The 11,703-nt window shown below is 42.5% G+C and overlaps 1 protein-coding gene across 17 annotated transcripts in view; it reads right to left on the bottom strand.

Annotated features, from left to right (window-relative positions):
- Positions 1-3,490: 3,490 nt before the first annotated feature.
- BRSK2 (BR serine/threonine kinase 2) overlaps positions 3,491-11,703 on the bottom strand; it is a 490,293-nt gene continuing 482,080 nt past the window's right edge. For 10 of the 17 annotated variants that reach the window (XM_048487083.1, XM_048487086.1, XM_048487084.1 and 7 more), the window contains one exon: positions 3,491-6,534. In XM_048487083.1, coding sequence (XP_048343040.1) covers positions 6,311-6,534 — 224 coding nt within the window. In that variant the 3' untranslated portion in view covers positions 3,491-6,310. The remainder of the gene's footprint in view (positions 6,535-11,703) is intronic. The other 7 variants (XM_048487088.1, XM_048487090.1, XM_048487099.1 and 4 more) reach the window with 3 other exon arrangements.

Here is an 11,703-nt window from a genome sequence, read left to right as displayed (position 1 = left end):
TGGCTTCTGCAGTGCCTGCCCCCAGTGTTCCTGGGGGCCAGCGAATGGGTGGCGACTCTAGTCAAAAGACTTACAGTCCAATTCTGGCAGGGCGGGACTAGATGTGCGATGGTCATGCATGGCACAGCCTGTCTACTTCTGCATAAGTTTGCAGTACCATGCTCCAGTAAGAAGAAATGCAAACTTCCCTGATGGCCACGAGAACTCCCTATGCAGCCCTTTTTGCTGGCATATGTGTACACCAGCAAAAGGGGTCATTTCCAGATTTAAAAGGCTCAGGAAGCTGACTCCTGGGAACAAGAACAGGCTCCTGGGCGTGAGAAGTGCTGGTGTTGTGGCTGCCTCAGCACTCAAGCATTATTTAGCCACATAAGAAAGAGCCTGCTGGATCAGACCAGAGTCCATCTAGCCCAGCTCTCTGCTACTCACAGTGGCCTACCAGGTGCCTTTGGGAGCTCACATGCCGGAGGTGAAAGCAATGGGCTTCTGTGGCTCCCGAGCATCTGGTCTACTAAGGCATTTGCAATCTCAGATCAAGGAAAGAAAGACTGGTTTGAAATAATTTTTAAAGCCCTCCCATTCATCAGGGAGGGCAGAAGTAGAGCTGGGGAGATGCAGTGGAGCCAAAAATTGGCCTTACTTGTACTATTCCTTTGGAAATCCCGCTCTGTTAATATTACATTGAGGTATTAATATGTCAGTATATGCATTTCGAGGAGCAGGAAAGAGCAGGAAGCATGAAAGGGGAGATGAGGGGAAAGCATGGATAGCAGGGTGAAGCTAAATAAACTGGCTGCAGGTAGAGGGAAGATGTCTGGGGCAAAGCTGTGCACACTGGCAAGTCTTCCCTGCACTGGCAGTGAAGCAAATTAAAAATGGTCACACTTGCCACAAAGAGAATGGAAAGTGAAAGTGAGACTCCAAAAAATACATCCATACAAGAAATCTTGCTGCAATGGACATTCACCCCAACGTGCGGCAGACACATTGTGCATAATTGGCCTATTTTTTTTGGTGTTAAAGAATAGCCACTCTTAAAACCTGCCATTTCTCCCCCCACCCTGCTACCAATAGGAAACAGTGTGGGGAAGATTGGTTGGAGGCACTTTGATCAAGGACTGTAAAATCAGGCCACTTTGTTCAATTCCTTTGAAATCTGAGATATCTTTAGAACAGGAGTACTAGACACTCAGAAATTTTGGTGCCATTTGGTAAACCTCCCCCCCCCCACAAAATAACAGCTGTTCCTGAAAACCTCCCATATTATCCAATAGGAAATAATGGGAAGACAACCCATTTGACATTAATGAAAATGGATTTTTTTTCTGACAAAATGTTCCAGTATGATAAAACTACTCCCATCCTTTAATAAAAATTATAATGTGCCCTTTCAGAAATTACAAAACAATTTTGCAAGTGCATATCCCAGTTCTATGCTAACATTACAGCAATAAATCAGTAGAAAGAGATCTTGAGCAACAAAATGGAAAGAGATCTTGACAGATAAAGTTTCTCATTGGGACAGGGTTTTTTTTTTTTTTGCTGAATCTTATTTCTTTAATCAGGGAAGCCCCTCTGCTTTTCCTGTGCCAAAGGCATAAGACTTCCTTGATACAGTTTGACCACCCTTGATCCATCTACTTACCTTTTATTCCTAGTATTTGCCAAGCTCCCAGTATTCAACATCGTATGTGCACCACTGACACATGGCATACATGAAATGAAATGAGACCAGCCCTACAAACCCTTGCAGCTGCTCTTCCATAGTCCTTTCTAAGCTCTGGGTGCTCCCTTTCCCTTGATGCAGCTTAGACATAAACTTTCACAGCAAGTTCTTCAACTGAACAGGAAGCCCAATTCACAATTTGTATTATATACAGTGGTGTACCACCACAAAGTGGCACCTGGGATAAGCCCCAGGCACTGCCTCCCCCTCCCCCTGCTGCTGTGCCACCACCCCAATGAGGGGCAGCAAAAAACAAAGAACTCTGAGAAGCTGTTTTCCAGGGAGGGGCCCAGTCAACCCCCCCCCCCAAAAAAAGTCTGGCTCAGAGAGAAAATATCAAAGATAGAAATATTCCCCCAGCCCCTCTTGCAAAAAGGGAGTCCAAACAGAAAGGCGCGCTTACAGTCCTTCTGAACATCCTGACACCCAGGATGAGCTGTGGGTTGGTGGTTGTAACTCCTCCATGCTCTCCTGAGCACTTGCCACATCAAGCGGAATGAAAGAGGAGACGAAGAGAGGTGGCTACTGGGAAACCCACTTGCATTTGCACACCCATAGAGCACACTCAGCTCACTCGCTCAGGTAGTGGGTGGCAACCTCCAGTGGGCACAAGTGGCAAGGGTCAAGGCAGGCAGGGAGGCATGTACCAAGACAAAGACAAAGCCAGAAAGCTGAGGAAGGTGGCTCCAAGAATGCCTGGGAGTCTGCTGACCTGAGTAGGGGGGCTGATTTTGCCCCAGGGCAGGGAGTTCAGCTGGGATCTGGAGGGGGGGTGGAGGGCCAAAGTGTGCCCCCATGTGACCCCCCCTTTCCCCATCGGTATGCCAGTGATTAAATATATACATGCTAGAAAACTGAATTCTGATTCAGCTATCCACCTTCCAAACTCTCTTCTTAGAGCAGTTACAGTGCCACATGAGTAGGTCATCCATTTATATATCTCAATCACCTTACCTTTTATAAGCACAGGAAATGTTCTTTAAAACATAGAAATCTGTCTTCATGAACTTGATGGCAAGTAATGAAATTGATGGGAAGTAGATTCAGCGCAGTCAACAATGTACTGTCTCACAATGCATAAGTAACCTGTGGGATTCACTGCCACCTGATGTAGTGATGCCTTTATTGTTTTAAAAGGGTGTTTAAAATAGTTCTATCAATGACTATCAGCCATGATGGTTGAATAGAACTTCCTATTCAGAGGCTTAGTTGAACATTAGTTGCTGGAATGCAGCTATGCCCCATTTATGGGCCTCCTGGGGACCGGGGGTGGGGGGGGAGGGAGGGAGGGAGATACAGATTGGGAAATTCCTGGAGATTTGGGGATGAAGCCTGGGGAGGACAGGGTCCTCAGTGGATTACAGTGCCAAAGAAGTCACTCTCAAAGCACACATTGTCCACGGGAACTGATTCCTGTAGTATGGAAACGAGGTATAATTCCAAGGGATCCCCAGGTGCCATTTGGAGGCTGGCATACCTAGCTTTGATGAACCTTTCATCTGGTTTAGTACAGTTGCTCTTACACAAGCAGCAGGAACGTCACTAAAAGAGGTGGCTACAGTGAAATGATTGCCATGCTCCCTGGATGACTCAAATGGGACTCTTATGTGTCCTTTTCTGCTTTGATGTTACAGAGATCCTAACTGGCCTTAATACATTCTAACTGGGCTTAATACATTCCCATAATGGCACTTACCTGATTTTTACCTCGATGGAAGAGACTTCATCATCACTGACATAAACAAGACACAGTTGCAGCCAATATCTTTACTGAATGAATTTATTGTCTTTGAACTAAAGTTGCTCACAGTTATTTAACAAGGGATACATCAGAAGGTTCTCTTTTTTGTCCATTTCAACTGTTAAATAATGTAAGTTTGTGTCTGTATGTGTGAGTGTGTGTGCGTGTGTATTTGTGTCTTCAAAGTACAAAATAGGAAGGATAACAAGAGATATTGCTTTCGTTTATTCTTATGTCTTGTGTAAGTAGTCCCCTTCCTGATTGTACCATATGGGTTTTGCTGTATTATTATTATTATTAGTAGTACTAGTAGTATTAGTAGTAGTATTTTTGTATTGAAATCCCAGCCTTTTGTAGAGGTACAATGTAACAGAAGCATCAAAATATATACACAAGGGCAGAGAAAAGAGGGGAAGGGCTAAGGGCAGTGGAAGGGATGCTGGGGGAGAGGGAAGGAGAAGGTGGAGGCAGAAACAACAACAAAAGCAAAAGAGACTAATTTACAGCAACATCATGCAATTAAAACTGCCCCCAAACCTCTTGCATCCTGCCCTCCCCAGGCATCACCCTCCCAGTGTCTGACATGCACACAGCAATACAAGAGAAAAGTTTCAGATCAGAAAAAAAAACAAAACAAATAAAAGCACCCTCCCATTTTTGTGTCTCTTTTTGAAAAAGATTTTTCCTTCAAACCTATGTACAAGAAAAACAGGTCCAAGAAGGGCAAACAAAAAAAGGAGGGGGGGTCCATAAAGAACAAAGACAAAAAGAAAACAACAACAAAAATATAGAAAGAAAACAGTGAGGAAGAAATTTAATGTTATCATTAAAAAATCTTGCAATACAACATACACTCATAGGAACCCAACAAACAGCAATTGAAGGTAATAAGAGAATAACACTAATACTAAATCTACATCTTAAAAATATTTGTAAAGGAGAATTTCTCCTGCAGTTTCTTCTTCATTTTTTGCCTCTGACACATGTGATCATAATATCTGAAAACATTTGATTGTGGGCCAGATTCAGTTTACACTTGTTGTAACAGTTGGAGAGAGAAAAAAGAGAAAGAAAAAAGACAGATACACACAAAAAAATTGAAATGTTGGCGAGAGGAATAAGTTAAGCATTCTGGTAGTCATTCCTTTTCCCCTCCCCAAACTAAACAGGAATCAATGTCACCTCTACACAGTTAATAAAGCAGAAGAGATAGCTAACAGCTTGTTTTTTTAAATATATATATATAAATAATAACTTACCTAATAATAACTTAAACACGCACAAGAAAGTTTCCACCCACCCACCTACCCCTTTTTGAAAAAAAAGTTTTATAAAAATATCTTGCAATACTTTTTTAAAGTTTACAGTAGCTTTGTGTTTAAGTCGCCTATAGTGCTATCTCCTCCATCTCTTGCTCAGATCAACTAAGTACCAGTGGTTGTACACGCCGCGCGCATACACACAGGAGAAAAAAAATTACTCTTTTCATGTTCTTCTTTTGCATTAAAAAACACAACCCAAATAAATAAATACATAAAGTAAAACCAGCAAATAAATAATACTGATATATTAATGCAGCACTAACAATACAATTGTTGCCTCCCAATGGATGATGTGGTGGAGAATTCAGTGGGCAGAAGGAGCTCCCAGTGCAGAAAGAAAGGAAGAAGAAGTGGATTGGGGGGGCAGCAGCAGCAGCGGCGGGGGTGGTGACGGTAGCAGCAATAGTGCTGTTGCTGGCAACAAAGATTGGTTCTCAAACAACTGGATTCTTGTCACCTTCTTCTTCATTGCTGACAGTCGTTTTCACCCTAAGTTTCAGCGTTCATGTACGTTTGCCTTGTATGTTGCAGTTTTCCCTAAAAGTACATTCTGCCCCTCCAGCAGGTTGAAAAGAAGTGTTGAGATTATAAAAAAATAAAAACAATTTGAAAAAAGGGGGGGAGAAGAAAAGGGATGGGGATGGAAAGCAAATGGAGGAAAATTCTCTCGTGATACTCCTTAATGAGAATGCAGCTTGGATATGTTATAACGTTCTCCCCACAATAGTCCGGATGTGCCAGTGGGGAAGAGGGCTGTCAAGGGCAATGATGCCACTCCAGTAATTCCAACTGTGCAATTTTGTAACTGAGCAGTTCTTCAGCGCGGAGCACCAAAAGAAAAGTGTGTGTTGAGGGCAAGTGGAAGGGAGGAGACCCATTTCCTGCAGTTGGGAGAGGGGAGTCTGGGAATCCCCAAACAAAACCAGTCCACAGACAGTCTTACATCAGTTGCCTTCCGTGAACAAGTGTTCGCAGAGCACAGAAGGTGAAGCTGTTGGCTGACATGTTAACTTTTCGGGATAATTCCTGGTAGCAGAGTGGAAACAAGTGGTGGTGTCAGAAACACAGAGAGAACATAACAAGAAAATAATGGTGGGGAGGGGTGAGGGAAGAAAATCAAAAGAGGGAGAAAGTAAAGAAAAAGGGATTGGGCTGAAAAAAGCAACCCAAGATCTGCAGAATTGGGGTTGTCATCTGTGCTACCTTTTCTTTTCTCATTGCTTTTGTGATTTTTTTCAGAGAGATATAACATATAAATATATATGTGTGTGTGTGTGCATGTGTGTGTATCCACACACATATATACACAAACACACAGTCATTCCTTCATACAAAAGTTGTTTATAGACAGTCTTGTAATGTTGTAGCAATATATATATATATATATAATATAATATATATATACATCCTTTTATTTTAAAGACTAAGTTTCTAAGGAATACTCATTCATTTTGGGATTTTGGTGTGTGTTTCCTTTTTTAATTTATTCTGTCCTTTCTTTTATTTAAAAAAAACACTTATTTAAGGTTGGTCTTGTAGGCCGAGTGATGAGACCATCTTTGCCTTCTCTTTGCCAGCGGGGTATTTAGTGTCTCCTCTAGACCCATAGTCATTAGCATCGGAATCGCTCCGCTTGCTGTTTGCGCTATGCTTGGTTGGCGTGCCGGGGGGATGGCTCACCTGCCCGTTCTTCTCGTCTGAAAAAAGTTGTTTAATTACGTCAAAGAAGTTACTCAATGGGCTGCCTGGGTATACAAAACAGAGGAGACAAAAAGAAAAACAAAACAAAGAAAGCGAAAGAGAAAGAGAGAGAGAGAGAAGAGAGAACAAACAAACAAATGAACAATGGGGCTTTAAACGAGAAGAACGTGATGAGCGGTCCAGAGCCACGTGCATGGGGGTGTGTGGAGGATGAAGACAATAAGCAGAAGAGGAAGAGCATCAGATGGGAGTACTGCACTGTCTATGGATATGGAAAGCCTGGGGTCAAGAACACCACATTTGGTGTCTGAGTTTTTCACTGGACCAGGGGTAGGGAACCTGCGGCTCTCCAGATGTTCAGGAACTACAATTGGCCAATTGGCCATGCTGAAAGAGGCTGATGGGAATTGCAGTTCCTGAACATCTGGAGAGCCGCAGGTTCCCTACCCCTGCACTGGACAGATAGGAGGAGAACTTCTGCCTAAAAAGGCCCTTACATGTCTTTAAGTAGTCTGACACATGAAGAATGTTGAAATACAGTTAGACATTGTTAATGGACTAGAGCTATACTTGAATCTTCTGAAACTGATCTGATGTCACTCTGATCCTAATGACCCTATTCGGGGGGGAGGGGAGGGGTGAAGGAGTTTGGGAGAGCAGCGCAGCCCTGTGCTGGTGCGTTTGCCTCCTCCACTACCTAAGGAGCAGCCCTGCAAGCACAGGGGGAAAATGTTACATCATCCAGGTGGCCCTAAACTCCACAGTGACAAAACCTGAAAATGGCTGCTGCTGCAGAGCTACTCTAGCATCTGATTGGATGCCAGTGCTGGGGTGGGAGGGAGTAGACCACTGTGTTCCTGGGCATGATGTTGACTATACCTGACTTCCGCCCAGGCTTCCTCAACACACATGCTGGAGCCCTGGACTTATGCCACCTGAAAGGGTAGTGTAAGTCCATTTAGTCCCATGCAGGGCTTTTGGGTGGCAGGGAAAGGTTTTTGTTTTTTCTGCCTCCCATCACCATCTGAGGTGGCAGGCCAGTGCAGCAGCAGCCCCAGCTCCGGCACCTTAGGCTTTGAATGTGGCTGACTGTCAGTCTCATTGAACAAAATGGACCTTATCGCTAAGCATGTGTGCTCAAGGTTGTAGCCTCAATTATGCACTGCATAAACACTCAACAAATATATTTTCAGCCTATCCAATACATATTCCCATGCAAACACAGAGGTCCTGCAAACCCAAGCTGATTTTTACATTCAAGGAGAGGGGGGAATCTCTGTGTACAAAGGAATGGATATGCACACTGGTGTCCTCTTTTCAATAGAATGGGGAAAACTTTGTAAGCAGTAAAGCTGTGTGTGTACACACAATGTCTTGCACTGTTTCAAAGAAAAAGCTGGATCTACAGCTGTGATTATGTTCCTAGCCATACTTTATTCAGATCTATGATATCATAACTGGAATTTTCCTGTAGAGTTCTGTAACCTGCTGTAATTCATGAGGTCATCCAAATATAGACCTCAAGAGTTTATGCATTTTAGCTGTACAGGAGTAAGTGACACAATGCACAGGCACACAAAATATAAACCAACATCAGCTTGTGTTGAATCCATATAGGACTGATTATGCACAAGGTGTCCGCTACATGATAAGGGAGAATGTTGCAGCAAGATTGCTTGAACAGATGTATTTCCTCAAGCCCTGGTTTCACTTTCCATTCTCTCTGCAACAAGTGAGACCACTTCTAGCATGACTTTAATTTGCTTTGCTGCCAGGTTTGCCAGTGAGCACAGTTTTGCCCCGGACATCTTCCTTCCACCCACAGTCAGCCTTCCCACTCACTTGTACTGCCACCAATGCCTTCCCCTTCACCCCCCTTTCCATGTTGCCAGCTCACAGAAAAGAAGATCACTCACATAGGCTTAGCCAAAACACACAGACCTCTGCATTCTCATGTTGATATATCAAGAAATTGATATAATAATAACAACAGAGAATGCTTGGAAATAACAAGCCTATCTGTCCCCCACTGCAGCAGCAGGAAGTGGGCGGGGGGGGGGGAGAGAATATCAGCTCTATGACATACCCTTCTTCAACAGCATGTGGCCCAGGGAATTGCTTTTTCTCCTTCATTTGTATATGTGTGTGTGGGGGGGATTATTTTTGGAACAATAATATTGCTATACATGCAGCTTAAAGGTTAGGCCAGAAATCTTGAGATCTGTAATGAGACCTGTGCCTTTAAGGATTAGTTGATGGGTGGAGTTAAGGAAACCAAGCCCAGGAGAGTTCCCTTCACAAAAGCTTCATGGCAGGAGTGAGTGCCTCCTTGTGTGTAAACAGAGAAACGCAAGGAGAGTCCACTACAAGCCCACTGCGTGGAGAAGAGCCCCAAGGTAAGAGTTCCATGCATAATGGGCCAGGGATTCCCTAGGCCTATAGTTTTAGTCTACCATGGGCTACTAATGTATGTTATTCCTATAGCATGAGTACTGTTTTTCTGTGACAGGAGGACTCATTGCAGTGGTAATGTCTAAATCCAATTATCATAGAATAGCTGGAGCACATTGATTCTTCCCATAGAATTGTCACATCTCTCTGGGTGCTCAATATCCATGATAATGATTAGACTAGACTTAGGTTTCACTACTGAGTTGAGGTATCTAGCCAAAGGAAATGGCTATTGCCTACAGAGAGAATGTGTGAAATCAGTCATATAAATCAGTTGTTTAATAAGTATCTAACAGCCAAACTAAAAGCGAAGCAAGAGGTCTCTGATTAGGATATTCATGATTTTAAAACTAACTAACCCCACATGACTGCTTATTCCCACCCTACTCCTAGCTGGAATTGGTATATCAGGTAAAAAGAGAGAGTAAAAGACAGGTAAAAGTGCTATACCTATCTTTTTCCACTGTGCAGAACTAATTGCAGCTTCAGAAGGAATATTCAAAGGCTGAATAAAACTCATTGGCATTTTTCAGGAAAACTGCTTCCAGCATATGAAACCATCAGTATAACATGGAGTTCAGTGAATCTGAACCTATGAATTTCAGTGGACCAGTGCCCATTACTCTGTATTAGGTTATGACTTTAGTACTCAAGCACATTTGCTCATTATTAGAATTCACAGATGAATTTATGTGTTTTGTAGATACTGCAAGCCTGGCTATTTTATTGTCTGTTTGGAACAACATGAAGCATTCAGTTAAGAGACAAACTAACTGTCACAACCTCCATGACTTTAACCTGTAGGTATTAATAGGGATACAATTCTAGCCTCACAAAATCCACAGATTTCAATGTGCTTTAAATCCCCTTAGCTCTGAATTGTGGTCACTGTAATTTAGAGATAGTTTATAATTATGTAGGCAAGGCTGATAAAAATGAAAGTACAGAACTCACAAGAGGCACCAAGACTAACAGTACAATCCACGGCGAGGTGTGTGTGTGTGTGTGTGTGTGTGTGTGAGAGAGAGAGAGAGAGAGAGTGAGTGAGTGAGTGAGTGAGTGAGTGAGTGAGTGAGTGAGTGAGTGAGTGAGTGAGTGTGAAAATTGGAGTTGATGTGACCCCACTACCCGGCATCACTGCTAATCCAGATAGCATAAATGGCACACCATCGACTAGGACACTAACGCTGGTGGTGGGGTGCCAGGCAACTCAGCAGTGCCTGGACACAAACACTGCTGCTGCAGTGTCAATGGGGGTATTTCAAGAGTGTTTGTGATGGGATGGAGATTACATTAGTTAGCTTCCCAAGGCAAGTGATACTAGCCTTTCCCTTGTGAAAGTGGCCCATGCAGCTCAGTGGGCTGCGCCATTGATTTTTCTGGGTAAGTCTGCACCAGCAAATGGGGGCATTCCCAGGCCAAAAGAGCTCAGGAAAAAATTATGTCTAGATGATGACATTAGAAATTTGCTTACTTTTAAAGGCTCCATCTAACTCCCACAAAAGCAGCTGGTTAAAAACTCACATTGATTTCAAGTAAACCCTTCGGTCCTTTCTTTTTCTTTGAAAAAACTCTTTCCTCCTTCCCATAGATGAGTGGATTTTAATGCACTCATGCCAAGAGGTATTTGAACATGAACAAAATTACAGGGTGAGCCCATCTGTCGTGCAACTGTCTGTGCTCCCCTTTGTGAAAGCTTTTTACTATCTCTAAATATATTCTTTGGAGAAACCTGATGCTGAAGGATGCACTTTATTTCACTAGAAGAATTATGTTTTTTTCCCCGTTAAACAACAGCAGTTACACATCCTTTCTAAATTCATGGATAGCATTATTTCTTCATTAAACTCTCTCAGATATCTATATGCTTATGCTAACAGTTTGTTGTGCCCCTATCCTGTTGGTTTCTCAAGTCTCCTTTATGACATGTATACATCAGTCAGAACCAAGAAATGATAGCCAGTTCCAATGTATAATTCAGCTCTGACTAGGCTTATAGTGTTTTTTTTTAATTAATAGGAGCTTTTTGTAGGGGTAACCTTATCCAGTTTTGATTACCTTTCTAGCTCTGTGGTATCTTTTTTGAGATGGGGTAAACACACAAGAAAATCTTTTGGACCTTTATAGATTTTTTTAAAAAACAAGATGACTAAGAAAGGAGCGATATAACACATCCATCTAAAATTATCAACTATCTCTTAATATTAGAACTCTGGGTTCCCCAATGATGTTGCCTGGCAGAAAGTTCAGAGCTGAGACAAAGAAATACTCCTTTGCCCAATATTTTAAAGGTATTCCACCAATGTAACGCTAAGGGATGGCCATGATCTCATCAGGCTTAAAAAGAGACTAGACAAAAGCATGGAGAATATATCTGTCACTGGTTGTTTGTGAAGAAAGGCCCTTCCACACATGCAGAATAATGCACTTTCAATCCACTTCTAAAGCATTTTGAAACTGGATTTTACTATGTGGAATAACAAAATCCACTTTCATACAATTGTGAAAGTGGACTGAATGTGCATTATTCCGCCTGTGCAGAAGGGGTCCATATGCATCTGGTATGTGTTTGGATACTACCAGTCGATGCTTGGGAAAAACAGCAGGAAAAGGCAATCAATGGCGCATCCCACCTGTGAGTTTCAGCAGGTATCTAGCTGTCTGCTGATGGAAACAGAATGTATTTTTAACATATGTTTTTTTATGATCCAGGATTCAATTAATTGGCAGTTGTGGGTATTCCATGTATTTCATCTATTTTT

The sequence above is a fragment of the Sphaerodactylus townsendi genome, linkage group LG02 (genome assembly GCF_021028975.2).
Source record: "Sphaerodactylus townsendi isolate TG3544 linkage group LG02, MPM_Stown_v2.3, whole genome shotgun sequence".
Classification (NCBI taxonomy): Eukaryota; Metazoa; Chordata; class Lepidosauria; order Squamata; family Sphaerodactylidae; genus Sphaerodactylus; species Sphaerodactylus townsendi.
This window is presented reverse-complemented; position numbering and strand designations above follow the sequence as displayed.